This window comes from Anomaloglossus baeobatrachus, chromosome 11 (genome assembly GCF_048569485.1).
Source record: "Anomaloglossus baeobatrachus isolate aAnoBae1 chromosome 11, aAnoBae1.hap1, whole genome shotgun sequence".
Taxonomy (NCBI): domain Eukaryota; kingdom Metazoa; phylum Chordata; class Amphibia; order Anura; family Aromobatidae; genus Anomaloglossus; species Anomaloglossus baeobatrachus.
In genome coordinates, this window is record NC_134363.1 from 183209299 (window position 1) to 183232662 (window position 23364).

The following is a 23364-nucleotide window of genomic DNA, read 5'->3' on the forward strand; positions in this document are numbered from 1 at the left end:
TTACACAGGGGGTAATATCCCTGAGGAGGGGGGCTCATTACACAGGGGGTAATATCCCTGAGGAGGGGGCTCATTACACAGGGGGTAATAACTGAGGAGGGGTCTGAGGGGCACATTATAGAGGGGGTAATAACTGAGGAGTGGTCTGAGGGGCACATTATAGAGGGGCTCGGGCCGTGTGTTGGGGTGACAGGTGCAGGCCTCCCTCCGTCTCCCCGGGGGCTGCAGTGCTTTCTTCCCCGGCCCGGTGTCCGCCCCTCCCGCAGACCCCGCGCTCACCTGCACAGGCGGCTCAGCCTGATCCGAGGAGGCCATTTTCCCAGACCTGAGCAGCCGAGCGCCGCGCGCACACCAACAGCCAAAAGGCGCTCAGTCAGACCGGAGTAGCCGAGCCCCGAGTGCCCTCATCCAGTCCCGCACTTTATACTTCAGCCTGTGACGACAGCGGATGGGTGGTTGCTCCGTAGTGACTTGCTGTGATTTGTAGTTCTTCCCAACACAATAGCAAATAAAAAAAAATACCCAAACACCTTAATTCCTATTGACTAAATTCTGTTTGTCAGTGAATGGGTTAACCATTTTCTAGAACTACCACACCCGGCATGCCTTGCGGCTGGGAATGCGGAAGTGACAGACGGCAGGGGTCTGGGCCTGCGTGAGGACGATGGCTGCAGCCATGAAGCGCTTTCTGGTCAGAGTGAAGGGGGGAAAAGAGAGATACGGAGTGGCGGCCTCCAGCCTGAAGGAGTTCTGTCAGAAAGGTGAGGACTGCGGAGAACTACAAGCTCCAGCATGCAACGCGGGCCTCCATACCTGTGTGTAATGTATAAGAGTGCATGCTACTGCTGCCTGTTATCAGCCACTCCAGCTCCCAGCATGCAACGCGGGCCTCCATACCTGTGTGTGTAATGTATAAGTGCATGCTACTGCTGCCTGTTATCAGCCATCCAGCTCCCAGCATGCTCTGGCAGATGTTACCGTTTTGCAGCAGTTGGAGCATGCTCTGTGTGATGTCTCCAGGACAGAGCCTTGTTCTCCCTCATTCCCCTGTTTCTTCTCTTTTGTGTCTGTATTTAGCCGTGAAGCAGCTGAATGTGGACCCCGAGGCCGCGGTGACCCTGGTGCTGGCGGAGGACGGGACCATCGTGGAGGACAAGGATTACTTCCTCTGCTTACCCGAAAACACAGAGTTCGTTCTGCTCACCGGAAACCAGAAATGGTCCCCAAGCCAGACAGGTGCGCGGTGTGCGCCGTAACCCCCTATATAACGTATATGGCACGGAGGTGCTGTATTACCAACACTCTGACACCGCGTATACGTGATATGGGAGCAGCACAGAGGATTTCAGGAGACTGCAGCGCTGAACTTGTGGGGAGAGATTGATATTCCCTTTATGTCGGTGTCAGAGGACAAGACCACAGAGAGTTTCAGGAGTAGACTCATGGATAATGGACTCATGGATGGAGCAGGTGGAGAGTCCGGGTGCGCAGTCGAGGGGCAGTCGGATAAGCTGGGTGCGCGGCGGAGAGGCCGGGTGCGCGGCGGAGAGGCCGGGTGCGCGGTGGAGGGCCGGGCTGGCGGGCGGAGAGGCCGGGTGCGCGGTGGAGGGCCGGGCTGGCGGGCGGGGAGGCCGGGTGCGAGGTAGAGGGGCCGGCAGGCAGAGAGGTTGGGTGCGCGGTGGAGGGCCGGGCAGAGAGGCTGGGTGCGCGGTGGAGGGCCGGGCAGAGAGGTTGGGTTGCGCAGGTGGAGGGCCGGGCAGAGAGGCTGGGTGCGCGGTGGAGGGCCGGGCAGAGAGGCTGGGTGCGCGGTGGAGGGGCGGGCAGAGAGGTTGGGTTGCGCAGGTGGAGGGCCGGGCAGAGAGGTTGGGTTGCGCAGGTGGAGGGCCGGGCAGAGAGGTTGGGTGTGCGGTGGAGGGCCGGGCAGAGAGGTTGGGTTGCGCAGGTGGAGGGCCGGGCAGAGAGGTTGGGTTGCGCAGGTGGAGGGCCGGGCAGAGAGGCTGGGTGCGCGGTGGAGGGGCGGGCAGAGAGGCTGGGTGCGCGGTGGAGGGGCGGGCAGAGAGGTTGGGTTGCGCAGGTGGAGGGCCGGGCAGAGAGGTTGGGTGCGCGGTGGAGGGCCGGGCAGAGAGGTTGGGTGCGCGGTGGAGGCCCGGGCAGAGAGGCTGGGTGCGCGGTGGAGGGCCGGGCAGAGAGGTTGGGTGCGCGGTGGAGGCCCGGGCAGAGAGGCTGGGTGCGCGGTGGAGGGCCGGGCAGAGAGGTTGGGTTGCGCAGGTGGAGATGCATCTATGAAGAGGCTGGATTTCTTGCTGTTTTAAAGTGGTTAAAGGATGTTGGATGTTTAATGTCTATAATATTGGTGGTCTGTCCCCTGGGACCCCACTAACCCTGGGAAAGAGCGGTGGTGTAGCACTAGTATAGCGTTTAGTTTTGTTCACAGTTCCCCAGCCACGCCGGCTCTATTCACGTGAATAGGGAAATGCGGAGGACCTGCTGTTTGCTTCGGTTGCTGAGATTCTCATAGGTTGGACCCTCGCAGATTATAAAACAAAAAAATAGAAATGTCCATTTTAAGTTATTGTAAAAAAAAAAAGTTGCCCCCACAGAGCAAAGTCCCCGGAGGCTCCGAGTATTTCAGCACATGTTGTCCAGAATCCAGCGGGGCTGTGTGTGATGGGGGCCTCTACTGTACCCCTCAGTGCCCCTAGCAAGGGTCTATGTAATCCGGCACAGAGGACCCACTGTCCCGCTGCTCTCTCGTAGATGGAGGCACCATGTGGATGGCTCAGGAGTCGGAGGACTTGGATGATGTGGACGGTGGTAATGAGCGACCGTGGAACTTTTTGGCCGCACAACTGAAGCAAAACCTCTCCAGCATTGTCCTGTTCTCAGACTCTGACTTTCAGGTAATAATCCATTGCCCGTTCTGGGCCCTGTTGTTTATAGGAACAATGGTACTTATATTACTTTTTTTTTTTTCTCTAGTCCCTTCCACGACAGCATAGGAGGTTGTCTCTCCACGCCCTAATTGGGACAGGAAGTTCAAGAGGTTTAAAAGGACCCTCCCACCTCCCACAGCCAGTGTCTTTCCTGTCCCCATGGGGCATGGAGAGGTTTTTGTTTTTCTCCTATGCTGTGGTGGCCGGCGAACTACAGTATAATTTTTTTTTTTTTTTTTTTTTGGATCATCTATCCCCTGTACCTGAAGCCGGACAGCATCGGTCGGGCCTCACCGCTCCTCCCTTGCTGTTCCCTCACGCTGTGGGGGACCGCTGCTCCAGCCTTCCGGATCCTCCTGAGGGGTGATGCAGGCTGTTGAGCTCCCCGGCCGGCGTCCTCCCTGAGCCGCCGGCCGCTTCCCGCATGCACGCTGCCGGAGCGATCCGGAAGTGCTCCCGGAGGCGGGACTTCCGGTCTTGCGGACTTCCGGTCGAGCGCTTCCGGTTTTGCGGAGGCAGCGTGGAGGCACGCCGACGGTGACACGGCCTGCCCAGGACCGGATGCGGGAGGCGGGGAACATGCACCGTCACTGGGGGGGCAGGCCCTTTTGCATAAGGGCTGCCACGAAGACATCAGATCATGGTAAGCAACCGTGCTCCCTGTCATGTCTTCCGCTGCAGCAGCCTCTGCAGAACCCAGTGTGCCCCCTGCTACTGTGAGTATGGAGGGGAATGGTCCCTCGGACATAGGTCTTATCAGGTGATTTATGGCTATATGGTCTGTGTTTTCTAGGAGGACAAGGCCACCAAGAAAACTGACAGAAATGAAAAGTCAGAGAAGCCAGAGAAGTCAGAAAAAGCTGACAAGTCCGATAAGCCTGATAGACCTGACAGAATGGAAAAAATTAAGAAATGTCCTATCTGTATAAAGAAGCTCCCTGCAGTATGGGATAAAAAGCTTTGCCAGCAATGTACGGACCAGATTATTAGGGCCGAACAACCATCTCTGATAGATGAGTTGCGGTCCATGATGAAACAGGAGATTAGGGCCTCACTAGCTTCCCTCCCTGTTCCTGGTCCTGGCCCTGCTCCTGGCCCTGCTCCTGGCCCTGCTCCTGGCCCTGCTCCTGGACCCTCTCCTCCAAAAAAGAGGAGACTCCAGTCTACCCCTTCTGATCAGGAGGACGCTGATTCTACCTCGGAGGGTCCTGATGAAGGATTTCCATCTGGGGGGTCTGAACAGTCCTTTCTATTTCACTCAGAAGAGTTGGGGGATCTTATTGAGGCAGTTCGGAGCACTATGGGTTTAGAGGAAGTGCAGTCTCTTCCTTCAATCCAGGACGAAATGTTTGCTGGCCTGAAGTCAGTCAAACAGTTGGGATTCCCAGTTCATGCCAATGTTTTGGATATTGTCTCTCAGGAATGGGAATGTCCTGAGAGGCGGGTAAGGAGTGACCTTAGACGCCGGTTTCCTCTGGAACCTTCGGGACTACATTGGGAGGTCCCAAGAGTGGACGTTCAGGTGGCTAGGGTAGCTAAGCAAACGGCTCTTCCCTTTGAGGATACTTCCCAACTGAAGGATCAGATGGATAGGAAGGTAGAGGGCCTGATGAAGCGGTCCTGGGAGGCATCGTCTTCCTCTATTCAAGCCAACATTGCCTCCACCTGCGTATCCAGGTCCCTAATTAGGTGGTTAGACCAGTTGGAGGCTCATATTTCCCAAGGGACCCCTAGGGAGGAATTACTGGAATCCCTTCCCTTGCTTAGGAAGGCTACCTGTTTTCTGGCAGATACCTCGGTGGAATCTGTCCGCCTGGCAGCCAGGACCTCGGTGCTTTCTAACTCTGCCCGACGTGCCCTCTGGCTTAAGGCCTGGAGTGGAGACTCCACCTCCAAAATGAGGCTTTGTTCCCTTCCGTTTAAAGGGGATTTAGTGTTTGGGCCTGCCCTGGATGATATCCTGGACAAGGCGACTGATCGTAAGGCCTTGCCCGATCCTAGACCTACCAGGAAGCTGTCCTTTCGTCCCTCGATGCCTCAGGCCTCCCAGCCCAGAGGGAAAGGGAAGGCAGGCAGGTGGAGCTATCCCAAAGGTAGAGGGAGAAACATCCTCATCCCTCCACATCAGCAACGTCCTCAGCAGGACAAACAGTGACTCGGCCCGGGTGGGGGGAAGACTCTCAGCGTTTCTTACCCAGTGGCAGTCCTTAACCTCTTGCCAATGGGTTCTGAAGATCATCTCGGACGGTCTTCTCATAGAATTCCTTTCCCCCCCTCTTCCGGGTCTCCGAGTCACTGCGCTGGCGTCTCCGGGTTCACAGGCTCTGTTGTACACAAAGATTATAGAGCTAGTGCACTCGGGGGTCGTTTCCCCAGTCCCGAGTCAGGAAGAAGGGGTAGGACACTACTCCCGTCTCTTCCTGGTCAAGAAGCCATCCGGCGACGTCCGTATAATTATCAATTTAAAAAGTCTAAACCGTCAGGTCAGGTACCGGCGGTTCAAGATGGAGTCGGTAAAATCAGCTATTCCCCTGATAGGTCTACACCACCAGATGGCCTCTATCGATCTGAAAGATGCCTACTTCCATGTACCCGTCCATCCGGGACACAGACAATACCTCAGGTTTGCGGTGCTTCACGGAGAGGAAGTGCTTCATTTCCAATTCAATGTACTTCCCTTCGGGATCTCCTCAGCTCCAAGGATCTTTTCCAAGATCATGGCAGAGGTGGTCGCCTTCATAAGATTGCAGGGTATCTGTCTGGTTCCGTATCTGGACGACTTTCTTCTCATGGCTCCGTCTGCTCCAACCCTCCGGAGCCATGTGGAAAGGTCTTTGGGAATCCTTCGGTCTCTGGGATGGATTCCCAATCTCAAAAAATCAGTTATCCCCCTCCTCCACTCGGCAGTTTCTCGGAGTGCTGCTGGACTCCGACAGACAGGCATCCTTTCTCCCAGAGGGCCACAGGATGGCTCTGTTAGCCAAAATATCAAAGCTTCGCAGGCAGGCTCGCCCGACGCTTCGAGCGGCTATGTCAGCCCTGGGTTCCATGACATCCTGCATTCCTTCAGTCAGGTGGGCTCAGGCCCATTCTCGGTGTCTCCAGGATCATATCCTGGCACATTGGGACAGACTCCCGTCATCCCTAAACCGAAGGTTTCGCCTCTCGGAGTCCGTCTCCTCATCCCTTCTCTGGTGGCTGAGTCCCGCCAACCTGCAGGTGGGGGTTGCCTGGACTCAGAAACCCCTGGTTACACTGACCACAGATGCCAGCCTACGAGGATGGGGGGCAATAGTGGCAAATTCCCCATTTCAAGGGGTCTGGAGTCCTTACGTCAGCTCCCAATCCTCCAACTACCGGGAGCTCAGGGCAGTCAGGGAAGCCCTCCTTGCGGCTCAGGACCTCGTCCGGGACTCTCACGTCCTGGTATATTCAGACAATGTCACAACAGTGGCACATCTTCGACATCAGGGCAGTACACGCTCAGGCGCCCTGAAGTCGGTATCCTCCCGAATCTTTCAATGGGCAGAACAATCTCTGCTCTCCCTTTCTGCGGTCCATCTGAAGGGCTCCCTCAATCTTCAGGCGGATTTCCTGAGTCGTTGGGATGTTCATCCGGGGGAATGGAGCCTGGATCAGGCGGTGTTCTGCTCTCTAGTGGCAAGGTGGGGTGCACCAGAGGTGGACCTCTTTGCCTCGGCAGGGAATCGCAAGGTCGCAACATATTTCTCCCTGAACCCAAGGGACGAGGCGTTAGGGGTAGACGCTTTCTGCCACAGTTGGTCCTTTCGCCTCGCTTACGCGTTCCCCCCTCTTCCTCTTCTCGCACGGGCCCTGAGGAAGATCAGAGACGAGGGGGTCCCAACTATACTGGTAGCCCCTCTGTGGCCCCGGAGGAGTTGGTACAGCCTGGTCCTGACGCTAGGAATCGACGGCCCAGTCCTCTTAGGTTCAGACCCCAGCCTACTGTCACAGGGTCCGATTTTCCATCCGGCTCCCCAGAAACTCAACTTGGCTGCCTGGCTTCTGAGGCCCGGGCACTGAAGGCCCAAGGGCTTTCTGACAAAGTTGTGGCTACGCTACAGAAGAACCGTAAACCTGTGACTAATAGTATATACAACAAAATCTGGAAGAAATTTTCCTCCTGGTGTGGTTCTCGGCCTCCTGACCCTCTTCGGCCTAATATTGCGCAGATTCTGGACTTTCTCCAGAGTGGTTTAGACTTAGGTCTTCGGCCTAGCACCCTGAAAGTTCAGGTGTCAGCACTCAGTGCAGTCTTTGACATGGCTCTGGCAGATCATCGTTGGATCCGTCGGTTCTTTGTGTCCGCTAGTAGACTCTGTCCACGTCAGAGGGTCCTGACGCCTCGCTGGGATCTCAATGTGGTCCTTACAGGACTATCTCAGTCTCCGTTTGAACCTCTGTGCTCTTGTAACATTCGTTTCCTTTCTCACAAGACTGCTTTTCTTGTGGCTATTACATCTGCTCGCAGAGTCGGCGAACTTCAGGCTTTGTCCGTTAGGGAACCTTACCTGACCATCAGAGATGACAGCATTGTGTTTCAGCTGGACCCTTCCTTCCTTCCCAAGGTGGTTTCGGATTTTCACCGTTCTCAGTCCATCGTCCTGCCTTCCTTCTGTCAGAATCCTCGGACTCCGGGTGAGGAAGTGTTTCATTCTTTGGATGTCCGTCGGATAGTGTTGCACTACCTGGAGGTTACTGCTTCTTGGCGCCTTGATTCTAACCTGTTCATCCAGCCCTTTGGCCGCAATAAGGGCAAGAAGGTGGCTAAGAGTACCGTCGCCAACTGGATTGTGCGGGCAATTAGAGATGCCTACCTCGCTCAGCATCTCTCTCCACCTACTGGATTCACGGCGCACTCCACCAGGGCTACCTCTGCCTCCTGGGCCGAACGGGCAGGGGCTTCCCCTGAGCAGATCTGCAAGGCAGCTACGTGGTCTTCGCTCCATACGTTCACGAAGCATTATCGGTTGGATCTGGATTCCCACAGGGATTTGGCCTTTGGCAGGAGGGTCCTGCAGGCTGTGGTCCCCCCCTAGGTATCAATTCTTTGGTATTCCTCCTATGCTGTCGTGGAAGGGACTAGAGAAATAAGAATTATTCTTACCGATAATTCGCTTTCTAGGACCTTCCACGACAGCAGGTAATTCCCTCCCCTATATATTCATTTACTCCTGAATGTGTAGTACTTCTCATATGCTATGGATTCTTTGTAAGACACTGGCTGTGGGAGGTGGGAGGGTCCTTTTAAACCTCTTGAACTTCCTGTCCCAATTAGGGCGTGGAGAGACAACCTCCTATGCTGTCGTGGAAGGTCCTAGAAAGCGAATTATCGGTAAGAATAATTCTTATTTTTTTTTTGCACTTATTGTTTACTTTTCAGTCTGATACATTTCTCTGAATTGGGACTGTCACTGATTTTCCATTTTATCATCCTTTCTGGCCGTAGATGTTTTCTAATTACTTATGCAGTAGGAAGAAAAGGAGAGGAACTTGATCTTTATGATAAGTGATAAATGTCAGCACAGCGGGGGTCGTCCTCCCGGTAATGTGACTGATTAGCTGTATAAGGGGATCATGGCTTAATGGAAACAAAACTGGTGCCACAACACCAAGTACCAAGCTGTGCCAGCTGCATGTGGCTCAATCAGTCACCAGCAGTCGGACCCCCACTGATCTGATATTGATGACTTATCCTGAAGTTCAGGGACCCTCCCTACCCCATTAAGGATGCGGCCGTTCCACAACAAATATGTGGTAACACCTGCATGCACTGTAAAATCCGCAAACAGTTTTCATCCTCTTGTGCCCTAAATAACAGAATTCTGGCTACCATCAGCTACCACTAGGGGGAGCTCAGTGCATGTGGATCCAATGTATTCATTGTGCTCCCCTTAGTGGTGGCCGCAGACAGCTAGAAATCTGATATATTTCTTAATTCATCTTTAGGCTCTCATCGATGTTCAGACGGAGGAGCTCTGTAAGGAGATGGCAATACCAAACAGGCAGGCACTAATGCTGCAGGATACTCTGCAGAGCCTGCTGGATCGCAGAGCCGAGGAGCGGGAGTCTAAGGAACTGCTGGAGCTCTATTTAATGGCTGTGAATAAAGGTTGGTATACGGCTTTTTATTACAGCACATTCCTATTGTACTGTATTGATAATGTTTTTTTGCAAACTTAGAGAAAACCAATAAGGATGAAACTGATTTCAAAGTGTGTGCCCTGGAAGAAGTGGGCAACAAGACCCAGCTCCCGAGCCACGTTCTTAATGTACTGAGGGAGAAGACGTCACCGCAGCTCAGCTTATCCAATGAGCAGCTGGAGGTGAGTACTTTACCAGGTCACACTTTTGGGGCAACTTCACCAATTTCCTAAAAGAGGTTGTCCTGGACGTTAATGTCCCATCTGTAGGACTGGTCATAAGTGCCGGATTGGTGGAGACCCGGCACCCTCCACTGATCAGCTGCCTGCAGGTCCCTGGATGTACACACCGTACGGAGCAGGGAGATACCTTGTTTCCCCAAAAATAAGACCTCCCCCGAAAATAAGACCTAACAAGAGTTTTCAGGGAGTCTTAAATATAAGACATCCCCTGAAAATTAGACCTAGCTGCGTTCAATAATGAACTGTCATGCAGCGGTGTGAGGCAAATCCCGGGATATGAAGATGAATTATGACTCCAGTCATAATCCCTCATCACTCCCTGGCAGTGCCCCCTCCCTTCTTGTTCTCAGTGTTCCACTTACACCTCCATGGCCATGTCCTGTGATATGGAAATGAGGTGGTGTGGGAACAATGGACACAGGATGACTCCCTGCCGTCACCCTGTAACAAGAGTTGTATCTCATTAGCAAGGCTATGGAAATAGCCAGACAGAACGACTCCAGTAAAAAATGGTTCATATCTCGCAAGCCATATTTCCGATAAATATGGCAACCATAAAAATGGTGTCTCTGCATGCGGACGATGCCGGCACACCCTTTTTATGGGAGCAGGACATTGGGAAATGCCCCAGGCGTGATATCAGCCAATGGGGAACTGGCAGACAGGTCATGAGTCCCCTCGTTCTGTAGCTAAATTCATAACTGTCACAATGAGAGCATTGGCGTCCGCCTACGACGCTCCCAGGCAAAGTTATGGCCCATATTCCATGTTGGGATATTGTCCATAACTCAAGCCAGGGGTGGAGCAGTGCTCCCTGTGAGGTCACTAAGGTAGGAGGGGACCTGGACTTGCCCAGGTTGATAACCCTACTTCGGCCATTTTCCAGTGTTCTTTCGCTGGGGGCACGTGTAGGAAACATCTGTGGGAAGGATCCTAGAAACCTGGGTACAGCGCCCCCCTGTGGCCAGACGCAACAAGGTAACTGCTGGAACTGTGTATGCCTGTTTGTAACCCATGCTTTGATTGTAACTGTACTCTGACATATGTATATTCTGTAGATTCCCTATTGTATATATTGTAGTTCTAGTGTGCTTTAGGCTGATTAAATTATATAATTAATCTTGGGCTGTTCTGTTATCTCGATCTTGAATCCCACGTCTGTGTGTTCGGCTAATAGTTACCGTGAAGCGGTTGGTGGCAGCGAGTTGTGCCAAGGATTATTGTGGGGAGGCCAGTGAGATTCGGGAAGATATTATATATTCCGCCCGCGGAGGTCGGGGGAATATATACCCTACTCTCACCGGGGACCCTTCAATAATCGGCATAAGTAGTATAGCGGCCTCCTTGCTTATTGTCGGGCAATTCCATAATTGGCCTGACTATAAGAGGGGCGCTAGAGAGCGCATCACGTGCTCTGTCGGTCGGGAGGTATAAAGGAGGGGTGACCCCCACTTGTTACCCCCCGATTGTGACGTACTGGTAGCCAGCGCGGGGGATTTCTGAGTGACCCCCCGGTGGTTTGTGACATATTGGTGGCATAGCGGTGGGATCGAGATAATAGTGTGTGTGAGTGTGAGACCCATACTCCCAGACACTAAAGACTGCCTGCAGCAGCTGTGGCTGCTGGGGTCTTCAGACTAGCTCAACACTAGAGTGTCAGAGTGCAGATACTGTAAGGTGTGTGGAGGCATCAGGTGTCAGTTCTGTGTCAGTGACCAAAAGTCTGCAAGAATGGCTGATGGCACCAGGAGCGGAGCTATGCAACTGGCCAATGCTAAGGCAGGAGCCGAAGAGAGGGAGGACAGTGCTGTGGACAGCAATGAGGAGGTTGCCCACGAGTCCTCCAGGAGCTCGACGCCAGAAAACCGTTCTGCCGAGGACATTGCGCAACCTGGCACTGCTGGACAAGATGAGGAGGAGCTCACCCAAGGTTCCTCAACGAGCCAGATGCCAGCCCTCCGCTCTGAAAGGGACAGTGAATCGCCTAGCTCTGCAGCGTGCCGCAGATCACCACGTGCCATTCCACCGAGCCTGGGAGGCTCGGATAGCCTTCTTCAAATGGCTATGGCCCTTCTCCAGGCTGGAGACCAGAAGGGCTACAAGGAACTCCTGGCAGAGCGCAGGGCAGAGCGGCAGGCAGCGCGTGACGCTGAGGCTGCGGAGCGGCACGCAGAGCGTGAGGCTGCGGAGCGAGAGCGGCAGGCAGCGCGTGAAGAGCGAGAGCGACAGGCAGACCGTGACTACCAGCTGCAGCTAGCTCAGCTCCGGCCCTCATCAGCCACATGTGACCTTCGAGACACCAAACTTCCAAAGGTCCGTGTTGAGGACTTCCCAGTGCTGGAGAAGGATGGAGACTTGGACTCTTTCTTGACTGCTTTTGAACGGACTTGCTTGCAGCACCATCTGGACAAGGAGCAGTGGGCCAAATACCTGACCCCCCGTTTAAGGGGTAAGGCCCTGGATATCCTTGGGGACTTGCCTGCTGAGGCAGATCAGGGCTACGACACCATCAAGCGGGCCCTGATCCAACAGTACAACCTCACTCCAGAGTCCTACCGCAAGAAGTTCCGGAGCCTACAGAAGGGACCAAAGGACTCCTGGGCTGACCACCGGCGGGCACTTGCCCGAGCTGCCGACCACTGGACCCAAGGCCTGCAGCTTTCCACCGGACCGGAGATCCTGGACTTGTTCATCACGGAGCAACTCTTGTGGAACTGCCCTGAGGATCTCCGCCAGTTCATCCGAGACCAGAAGCCAAAGGGGTCCACGGCTACAGCTGCCCTTGCCGATGACTACACCAACAACCGGGCCCCTGAGGCCAGGAGAGCGGCCACCAGCAGCACCTGGAGAGGGGGTAAGATGAATTCTGCGACTGCCCCACCTGCCCCTAGACTGCAGGGGGTGTCCCCCTCAACTCCCCTCTCCAGGCCCGTGGCGGAACCAAGACGGTGCCACCAGTGCAACCTACCTGGACACTTCAAGGCCATGTGCCCTCAGCGTCCCAAGGCCCCGGCTCCGTCCCCGTCCCAAGGGCCGCCCAAGGTGTATTGTGTGGGTGGGGGTGGTGGTAGGTCCCTGGACAGCTTCCAACCTGTCACCGTCGGCCGGTCTGTGACCATAGGACTGCGAGACAGCGCCTCGGAGGTGACTCTGGTGCGGCCTGAGATGGTGTCCCCCCAAGACTTGATCCCTGGAAAAACCCTCGCTGTCTCCGGGATTGGAGGCACTGACCCGGCGCTGCCTGTTGCTGACATTTATGTGGACTGGGGCGCAGGGCGGGGGGTGAGGGAGGTGGGGGTAACTGATCGGATCCCCGCAAACGTGCTACTTGGGACAGATTTGGGGCAGATAACCTCCCAGTTTGGGCCCCAACCAAGGGCTGAACCTTCAGCCAGTACTGACATGCCTCCGGACAATGTTAATGTGTTATCTATGAATGATGTAAGGGAGGAGGGAGTGAACTCTGATATTTCTGCTTGCATAGACACCATAGACACACACACAGCTGCAGCTGTGACAGGGGAGGGGGTCAGAGAAAGGTGTGACAATGCCTCTACAAGTAATCAGCCTGTGAGCTGGGATCTGTTGCCCTCTGCAGGGATAAGCAGAGAGCAGGGTGCTGCAGGGGGAGGACCAGTGTGTGGGGTGGGGGCTACCACAGCAAATGTGGGGTCCCCAGAGATTTCACAGCGGGGTTCTGTTGCTGCAGGAGGGGAACAGGCAGGTGAGATTGGGGCCGGTCCAGGAGCGGAAGTGCTCCCAGGTAAGATCTCGGTGCATGGTTCCCCCACAACCGGGGTGTCAGGAAGCCAGGTAGGTCTGCCTGAACCGGCGACTTGGTCAGGAACGGAGGAGGAGCAGGCACGACCCACGGTCGCAGCGGCTGTGGCCGCTGTCACCCGCAGTGGGAGTGCTGGAAGCCAAGGGGCCTCCCGGAGGTCCGATAGCTCTTCCCCTTCTGACCAAGTGGCAGCCGAGTCAGGTGGAGGCCAGGACACAGGTCCCGGGGTACTGACTGAAGATGTGACAGTCTCGTCGATTCTGGCCACATCTAGTCAGGGGTTTCAGGCAGCGTTAGAAGCTGACGACAGCCTGAAAGCTCTTAAGGAGCAGGCGGCACAGCCTCCCTCGGACTCGGACCCGGAGCGAGTGGTCTGGGACCAAGGACGGCTGTACCGGGCCACGGTCCAGCAGGGTTCACCGGAGGCGTGGCCCAGGGACCGACAGTTGGTGGTACCCTATCCGTTCCGGACGGAGTTGTTGCGGATCGCACATGAGATTCCGATGGCCGGACACCTAGGGATCGCTAAGACCAAGGCCAGGTTAAACCAGCATTTCTACTGGCCAAAAATGGGGGCCGATGTGGCTGCCTACTGCCGTTCGTGTGAAACCTGTCAGAGAGTGGGGAAGGCGGGGCCACGCCCCAAAGCCCCACTGGTATCTCTGCCAATCATCGATGAGCCTTTCAGGAGGGTGGCTGTGGATCTGGTCGGCCCGCTGGCCATCCCCAGCAGCTCCGGGAAACGCTTCATACTGACGGTAGTGGACTATGCCACCCGGTACCCAGAAGCAGTGGCCTTGTCGTCCATTCGGGCTGACAAGGTGGCCACCGCATTGCTGGAGATTTTCTCCCGAGTGGGTTTTCCCCAGGAAATGCTCACTGACCGGGGGACCCAACTCATGTCCCAGCTGATGGAGGCCCTCTGTAAGCAAGTCCAGGTGCGACATCTGGTGGCCAGCCCGTACCATCCACAGACTAATGGCCTGTGCGAGCGGTTCAATGGCACCTTAAAGCAGATGCTTAAGATGTTGGTCGACTCCCATGGGCGTGACTGGGAGCGGTATCTCCCACACCTGTTATTTGCTTACCGGGAGGTTCCACAGGCCTCAACAGGATTCTCACCGTTTGAGCTCCTGTACGGGCGACGTGTGCGGGGCCCCCTGGCTCTGGTGAAAGAGGCTTGGGAAGGGGATTTGGCCACCCCTGGAGTGTCGGTTATCGAGTATGTCGTGCGCTTCCGGGACAAAATGCAGGCCTTGACGCAACTGGTACACGACAATATGGCTCAAGCCCAGGCCGATCAGAAGCGTTGGTACGACCAGAACGCTTGTGAGAGGACCTACCAAGTGGGTCAAAAGGTGTGGGTACTGGTCCCCGTACCACAGGACAAGCTTCAGGCAGCCTGGGAAGGCCCATACCTCGTGTACCAGCAGCTCAACCCTGTAACGTACCTGGTCACCCTGGACCCTGCCCGTGGAAGGCGGAAGCCCTTCCATGTGAACATGATGAAGGCACATCATGAGCGGGAGGCATGTGCGCTCCCCGTGTGCAACCTGCCCGAGGAGGGAGAAGCGGAAACCCTCTTGGATATGCTAGCCCAGGTTAGGGCAGGCGGATCCATTGAGGATGTGGAGGTTGGCCACCAGCTCTTGGAGGACCAACGGTCCCAGCTGTGGGCCACCCTACTCCCCTTCCGGGGGTTGTTTACCAACCAGCCCGGAAGGACTGACTTGGCTGTCCATCACGTGGACACTGGGGATCATCCCCCGATCCGGCGTTCAGCATATCGGGTCTCCCTGGAGGTGCAGCAACACATGCGCCAGGAGATTGACGAGATGCTGAAGCTGGGGGTGATCCAGGCATCCAACAGCGCTTGGGCCTCGCCTGTAGTCCTCGTCCCTAAGAAGGACCGAACCACTCGGTTCTGCGTGGACTACAGGGGGCTCAATGCGGTCACGGTCGCCGATGCGTACCCAATGCCACGCATCGATGACCTGCTCGATCAGTTGGCCGGGGCTCAGTACCTGACCATCATGGATCTGAGCCGGGGATATTGGCAGATCCCCCTGACTCGCAAGGCCGGGGAACGCTCTGCCTTTATTACCCCATTTGGACTGTACGAGTCCACGGTGATGCCATTCGGGATGAGGAATGCCCCTGCCACTTTCCAGCGGATGGTCAACACCCTGCTCAAGGGACTTGAAGGGTACGCGGCCGCGTACCTGGATGACATTGCCGTCTTCAGTCCCACCTGGGAGGACCACCTAGAGCATCTAGCACAGGTGCTCAGGCGGATCCACCGGGCAGGTTTGACCATCAAGCCGGGAAAGTGTCAGCTGGCCATGAGCGAGGTCCAGTACCTCGGTCACCGGGTAGGTGGGAGAACACTGAAGCCCGAGCCTGAGAAAGTGGAAGCCATCGCATCCTGGCCCACCCCCAGGACCAAGAAGCAGGTGATGTCCTTCTTGGGGACCGCTGGGTACTATAGGAGGTTTGTTCCATGCTATAGTAGCCTGGCAAAGCCCTTGACGGACCTCACCAAGAAGAAGCTGCCCTCTGCAGTCGATTGGACAATGGACTGCGAGACAGCCTTCCGGGCCCTAAAGGACGCCCTGTCCAGCCCGCCCGTGCTACAGGCAGCCGACTTCACGCGGCCGTTTGTAGTACAGACCGACGCCAGTGACTTCGGCCTCGGTGCGGTGCTCAGCCAGGTGGACTCTGCGAGCCAAGAGCACCCAGTCTTGTACCTGAGCAGGAAGCTGTTACCAAGGGAAGTTGCCTATTCCACGATGGAGAAGGAGTGCCTGGCCATAGTGTGGGCCCTGCAGCGTCTGCAACCCTATCTATACGGGCGCCACTTCATCGTGGAGACGGACCACAATCCCCTCAGCTGGTTGCACACCGTCTCTGGGACGAATGGGCGATTGTTGCGATGGAGCCTTGCGCTCCAGCAATACAACTTCACCATTCGCCACAAAAGGGGCCGTGACCACGGTAACGTAGACGGGCTGTCCCGACAAGGAGAGGTCGCGGACGGGCGCACGGGGGAACACCGGAGTGTGCTGCCCCCTAGCGCCCTCAAAAGGGGGGAGGTGTGAGGCAAATCCCGGGATATGAAGATGAATTATGACTCCAGTCATAATCCCTCATCACTCCCTGGCAGTGCCCCCTCCCTTCTTGTTCTCAGTGTTCCACTTACACCTCCATGGCCATGTCCTGTGATATGGAAATGAGGTGGTGTGGGAACAATGGACACAGGATGACTCCCTGCCGTCACCCTGTAACAAGAGTTGTATCTCATTAGCAAGGCTATGGAAATAGCCAGACAGAACGACTCCAGTAAAAAATGGTTCATATCTCGCAAGCCATATTTCCGATAAATATGGCAACCATAAAAATGGTGTCTCTGCATGCGGACGATGCCGGCACACCCTTTTTATGGGAGCAGGACATTGGGAAATGCCCCAGGCGTGATATCAGCCAATGGGGAACTGGCAGACAGGTCATGAGTCCCCTCGTTCTGTAGCTAAATTCATAACTGTCACAATGAGAGCATTGGCGTCCGCCTACGACGCTCCCAGGCAAAGTTATGGCCCATATTCCATGTTGGGATATTGTCCATAACTCAAGCCAGGGGTGGAGCAGTGCTCCCTGTGAGGTCACGAAGGTAGGAGGGGACCTGGATCTGCCCAGGTTGATAACCCTACTTCGGCCATTTTCCAGTGTTCTTTCGCTGGGGGCACGTGTAGGAAACATCTGTGGGAGTTCCTGGAAACCTGGTCTACAGCGCCCCCCTGTGGCCAGACGCAACAAGGTAACTGCTGGAACTGTGTATGCCTGTTTGTAACCCATGCTTTGATTGTAACTGTACTCTGACATATGTATATTCTGTAGATTCCCTATTGTATATATTGTAGTTCTAGTGTGCTTTAGGCTGATTAAATTATATAATTAATCTTGGGCTGTTCTGTTATCTCGATCTTGAATCCCACGTCTGTGTGTTCGGCTAATAGTTACCGTAAATCGGTTGGTGGCAGCGAGTTGTGCCAAGGATTATTGTGGGGAGGCCAGTGAGATTCGGGAAGATATTATATATTCCGCCCGCGGAGGTCGGGGGAATATATACCCTACTCTCACCGGGGACCCTTCAATAATCGGCATAAGTAGTATAGCGGCCTCCTTGCTTATTGTCGGGCAATTCCATAATTGGCCTGACTATAAGAGGGGCGCTAGAGAGCGCATCACGTGCTCTGTCGGTCGGGAGGTATAAAGGAGGGGTGACCCCCACTTGTTACCCCCCGATTGTGACGTACTGGTAGCCAGCGCGGGGGATTTCTGAGTGACCCCCCGGTGGTTTGTGACAAGCGGTAAAAGAGTTACACTGCAGGACACTTCATTATAGACAGAGGACACCCCCTAAAGAGAGAAGACCCCCGCCCCACCCCGATTACTCACCAGACACCGGAGCAGGTGAGCGCATCAATGTCCTGCGGCGGAACACACACACACTCACACTCACTCCAGATCGCATCCAGTAATGATACCCAGTAATGTATGGAGCGGCTCTGTACACTGTGTGCATCCAATACCCAGTAATGTACGGAGCGGCTCTGTACACTGTGTGCATCCAATACCCAGTAATGTACGGAGCGGCTCTGTACACTGTGTGCATCCAATACCCAGTAATGTACGGAGCGGCTCTGTACACTGTGTGCATCCAATACCCAGTAATGTACGGAGCGGCTCTGTACACTGTGTGCATACAATACCCAGTAATGTATGGAGCGGCTCTGTACACTGTGTGCATACAATACCCAGTAATGTATGGAGCGGCTCTGTACGCTGTGTGCATCCAATACCCAGTAATGTACGGAGCGGCTCTGTACGCTGTGTGCATCCAATACCCAGTAATGTATGGAGCGGCTCTGTACGCTGTGTGCATCCAATACCCAGTAATGTATGGAGCGGCTCTGTACGCTGTGTGCATTCAATACCCAGTAATGTACGGAGCGGCTCTGTACGCTGTGTGCATCCAATACCCAGTAATGTACGGAGCGGCTCTGTACGCTGTGTGCATCCAATACCCAGTAATGTACGGAGCGGCTCTGTACACTGTGTGCATCCAATACCCAGTAATGTATGGAGCGGCTCTGTACGCTGTGTGCATTCAATACCCAGTAATGTACGGAGCGGCTCTGTACGCTGTGTGCATCCAATACCCAGTAATGTATGGAGCGGCTCTGTACGCTGTGTGCATACAATACCCAGTAATGTATGGAGCGGCTCTGTACGCTATGTGCATCCAATACCCAGTAATGTACGGAGCGGCTCTGTACGCTGTGTGCATCCATTACCCAGTAATGTACGGAGCGGCTCTGTACGCTGTGTGCATCCAATACCCAGTAATGTATGGAGCGGCTCTGTACGCTGTGTGCATCCAATACCCAGTAATGTATGGAGCGGCTCTGTACGCTGTGTGCATCCAATACCCAGTAATGTATGGAGCGGCTCTGTACGCTGTGTGCATCCAATACCCAGTAATGTACGGAGCGGCTCTGTACGCTGTGTGCATCCAATACCCAGTAATGTACGGAGCGGCTCTGTACGCTGTGTGCATCCAATACCCAGTAATGTACGGAGCGGCTCTGTACACTGTGTGCATCCAATACCCAGTAATGTACGGAGCGGCTCTGTACACTGTGTGCATCCAATACCCAGTAATGTATGGAGCGGCTCTGTACACTGTGTGCATCCAATACCCAGTAATGTACGGAGCGGCTCTGTACACTGTGTGCATCCAATACCCAGTAATGTACGGAGCGGCTCTGTACACTGTGTGCATCCAATACCCAGTAATGTACGGAGCGGCTCTGTACACTGTGTGCATCCAATACCCAGTAATGTATGGAGCGGCTCTGTACACTGTGTGCATCCAATACCCAGTAATGTACGGAGCGGCTCTGTACACTGTGTGCATCCAATACCCAGTAATGTACGGAGCGGCTCTGTACACTGTGTGCATCCAATACCCAGTAATGTATGGAGCGGCTCTGTACACTGTGTGCATCCAATACCCAGTAATGTACGGAGCGGCTCTGTACACTGTGTGCATCCAATACCCAGTAATGTACGGAGCGGCTCTGTACACTGTGTGCATCCAATACCCAGTAATGTACGGAGCGGCTCTGTACACTGTGTGCATCCAATACCCAGTAATGTATGGAGCGGCTCTGTACGCTGTGTGCATACAATACCCAGTAATGTACGGAGCGGCTCTGTACGCTGTGTGTGCGTCCAATACCCAGTAATGTACGGAGCGGCTCTGTACACTGTGTGCATACAATACCCAGTAATGTATGGAGCGGCTCTGTACACTGTGTGCATACAATACCCAGTAATGTATGGAGCGGCTCTGTACACTGTGTGCATACAATACCCAGTAATGTATGGAGCGGCTCTGTACACTGTGTGCATACAATACCCAGTAATGTATGGAGCGGCTCTGTACACTGTGTGCATACAATACCCAGTAATGTATGGAGCGGCTCTGTACACTGTGTGCATACAATACCCAGTAATGTATGGAGCGGCTCTGTACACTGTGTGCATACAATACCCAGTAATGTATGGAGCGGCTCTGTACACTGTGTGCATACAATACCCAGTAATGTACGGAGCGGCTCTGTACACTGTGTGCATACAATACCCAGTAATGTACGGAGCGGCTCTGTACACTGTGTGCATACAATACCCAGTAATGTACGGAGCGGCTCTGTACACTGTGTGCATCCAATACCCAGTAATGTATGGAGCGGCTCTGTACACTGTGTGCATCCAATACCCAGTAATGTACGGAGCGGCTCTGTACACTGTGTGCATACAATACCCAGTAATGTACGGAGCGGCTCTGTACACTGTGTGCATACAATACCCAGTAATGTACGGAGAGGCTCTGTACACTGTGTGCATACAATACCCAGTAATGTACGGAGAGGCTCTGTACACTGTGTGTGCGTCCGATAACCAGGAATATCCCTTTTAATTAGTTTATTTCTCAAATGACATAACGTTGAGATGTACTGTAGAATATCTGCCGTTCAGGAGCCAGGAAAAGTCAAGTGTGAGCTGTGATTGTGGCTATTGTGTTATTTTCCCCCACCATACTGAGAGTTGTGCACATATTGGAGAATACTGACGTGAGCTGTCTCTGCCGTCCCTCTCACACCTGTAAATTTTGCCTCCATGTTTCCAGAATATACAGAAGCAGAAGCCGGATGCCTTATCTGCGGACTTGCACTGGGATACGGCACGCGCGCGCCAGCTGCAGAGTGAATGCGGAGCCGAGCTAATAAAGCGCCACGAACAAGTGCATTGCATAAACGCCCTGTCCAGTGTATCTCAACAGAACAAACCCAAAACAGAGTCCAAGAAGAGAGGATGCCAAGACCCCCCCGTACAGACATTCCCCCCCAAAGCGCTGTGCCCTGTGACCGCACACTGCAGCTCATCACCGTAAATCACGGCTGTATATAACCTACTTCTATCACAGACTGGCTCACCGCATTTCTGGGACTAGTATATATCCCCGTATTCAGGAGTATGGAGAAAGCATATACGACATAATATGAAACACAGAGTACATGCAAAAAAACGGGACTTATCCTTCCCCTTTCCGCAAAGGAACGCATTGACCACCTCCGGCTTTTCTACATTATCTGCATTTAGTGCTTTATGAGTTTTAGGAAAGGTGAGTGTTTTTATTAACATGTGTATACGGATTTTGCATGTGTTCTGTGTTTACATGCTCCACTCCATACTATGTAATCAATGTTGTATATGCTTTGTATTCGCTCCTGAGGAAGGCATGGATATTAGTCCCTGAAACGCGTTGGATCTCTACATAAACTTTGGGTATCTTATATTTCCCCTGACCGTCAGATACACACGGTGCAGGCAATCTGGGACTGAGACGGGGACGCTGCGGTCCCCACCTCTCCTCTTATGTGAGTATCTGTAAGAATATTGCAGTATTTACACTTTAATCACCTTTGTTGGTCTGAACGCCTCGTAGGTTTTTCGTTTTTCTTACGTGGATCACAAGACGAACAGCAATATCTGCCCTGAGGGTAAAACAAATCATGTGTTAAGCGTGAAAAGTAAATGCTGTGTGAGACACTCCCTGGTTAGACAACATAGCACAGCCCGTTGGGTCGTGTGACGTCGCTCCAACGGTGGAGAATTTAGCATTCAGGTAACTGACAGCAAAAGGGGACTCAAAATCTTGATCTTTTTCACTAGCCTAGTGCAAATGGGCCAGATGAAAACTTCGGGCTGTTGTAGATTTCATTTTTTTTTTTAGTGCAGGGGTAGCCCAAATATGTACCAACTTAACAGAGGGTCTTAAAGGGTCAAGACTGGAGCATAAAGTCTTGATATTTTCCAGTCATTGCTTCCAAAAGCTGTGACAAGTCATGTCCTTTTTTTTTTTTTTTTTTTTTTTTTTTTTTTTTTTTTCTTTTCTTAAATCATTGGTGAAAGGTCAAAAACGGAATCTCCTGGAGAGAACGATCTACTGCTGAAGTGGTGATGTCACCGCTGATGATGACATCATCACTGATCTTTCTGGTGCATAATTATGGTTTACAGGGTGTTACAATGTGAATACTGTGTGTGAGCATCTTGCCGGTATTTCTTATGCTTTCAGTGTTATTTTGTGGGGGTTTTTTTGTTTTTTATTCTCCTTTATGGTATTTGGAAGGGGTTTTCATCTTGGAATAATCTTATGCTGTTTTTTATCAGCCTCTTAGAAATTGCTGGAGCAAATGATAAAAACTGCACAATTGCTAAGGCGAAACAGAGGTCATAAAAACAATAGCAGAATTTAATTTTTTTTAGTTCATTTTTCTGGAAAAGTGAATTATGTCATTCAAAATGACATCTCTCCCCGCAATAAATGAGCACATGGCTATGTGGATGGAAAAAGAAAAAAATAATGGCTGTTAGAAAGTGCAGATAGAACAAATGATGGTGAGAAGATATGGCCGGTGCATCCTGGAGGTGAAGGTCGTCCCATAATTCACATTTCCATAAAATACATGTACAATGTGATTGCTGGACGTTCAGCTGGTTTGATCCCCACTGATCGCAAATGCCTCTGTAAATGGACCAGTATTGAGCATGTACAACCACCACCTCTATACACAATGACGAGAGCAGCACTGAGCATGTGCAAACACCACCTCTATACACAATGACGAGAGCAACACTGAGCATGTGCGACCACCACCTCTATACACAATGACGAGAGCAACACTGAGCATATGTGACCACCACCTCTATACACAATGACGAGAGCAGCACTGAGCATGTGCGACCACCACCACTATACACAATGACGAGAGCAGCACTGAGCATATGTGACCACCACCTCTATACACAATTAGGAGAGCAGCACTGAGCATGTGTGACCACCACCTCTATACACAATTAGGAGAGCAGCACTGAGCATGTGTGACCACCACCTCTATACACAATTAGGAGAGCAGCACTGAGCATGTGCGACCACCACCTCTATACACAATTAGGAGAGCAGCACTGAGCATGTGCGACCACCACCTCTATACACAATTAGGAGAGCAGCGGTTGCACATGCTCATTCCTGCTCCATTGAAATAGGGGAATTCGGGACACTTTTTTTTGGGGTTCACAAACAGGATCCTCATTAATGCTACACTTATCATGTGTGTTGTGGGTAGGTTTATGAGACGACCCCCTTTCTCCTGAGGAGACTCTATTCTTATTTTGGGGGGATTGATTAGTTGGATCTGCCTTGATCTTACATTTATCACTATCCTGTGGATTGAAGGTCTATATTGTATAAGATTCTCATGTTAGACCTATTATACTAATGTACGGTAGTTTATATAATGCTATCCGGTATAACTATACTTTATATATTCTTAACATGAACTGATGTCTTAAAATGATCATGTGCCTTTTCTTTGTTCTTCAATGCTAACCACGCTGAGTTTTGCAGCAGCAGCTGTGGTTTGCTTTTCTGCAGTGTGATAACGTTCTCCCCCTTCATCAGGTCAGCTCGAATTTCTAACTATAGGATCTATATATTCATCTGTATCCTCGTTATTGACATTACGCTGTAGATTTGTGTATAAGAACATCACTCGCATTAAACCTGACAGATGATGTAATACAATAATGCTAATAAATGATACATAAATGATAA

At 52.9% G+C, this 23364-nt stretch overlaps 2 protein-coding genes across 2 annotated transcripts in view; one reads left to right on the forward strand and one right to left on the reverse strand.

The window, feature by feature from the left end:
* Positions 1–452, reverse strand: part of PEX14 (peroxisomal biogenesis factor 14) — an 87722-nt gene extending 87270 nt beyond the window's left edge. The window contains exon 1 of the mRNA XM_075328188.1: positions 280–452. Within this exon, the coding sequence (XP_075184303.1) occupies positions 280–315 (36 nt within the window). The 5' untranslated portion in view covers positions 316–452. The remainder of the gene's footprint in view (positions 1–279) is intronic.
* On the forward strand, positions 364–23364 carry DFFA (DNA fragmentation factor subunit alpha). Its single transcript, XM_075328189.1, has 6 exons — positions 364–761; positions 1078–1236; positions 2758–2900; positions 8904–9066; positions 9138–9280; positions 20374–23364. The coding sequence occupies exons 1-6, from the start codon at positions 665–667 to the stop codon at positions 20635–20637; spliced, it is 969 nt and encodes a 322-aa protein (XP_075184304.1). The 5' UTR covers positions 364–664; the 3' UTR covers positions 20638–23364.

Bases quoted from the DNA above. Each gene is read 5' to 3' on its own strand.
- DFFA (XM_075328189.1), top strand. From the start codon at position 665: ATGGCTGCAGCCATGAAGCGCTTTCTGGTCAGAGTGAAGGGGGGAAAA. The intron at 2,901-8,903 runs GTAATAATCCAT...ATTCATCTTTAG, and splicing joins TCTCAGACTCTGACTTTCAG to GCTCTCATCGATGTTCAGAC. The intron at 9,281-20,373 runs GTGAGTACTTTA...CCATGTTTCCAG, and splicing joins TATCCAATGAGCAGCTGGAG to AATATACAGAAGCAGAAGCC.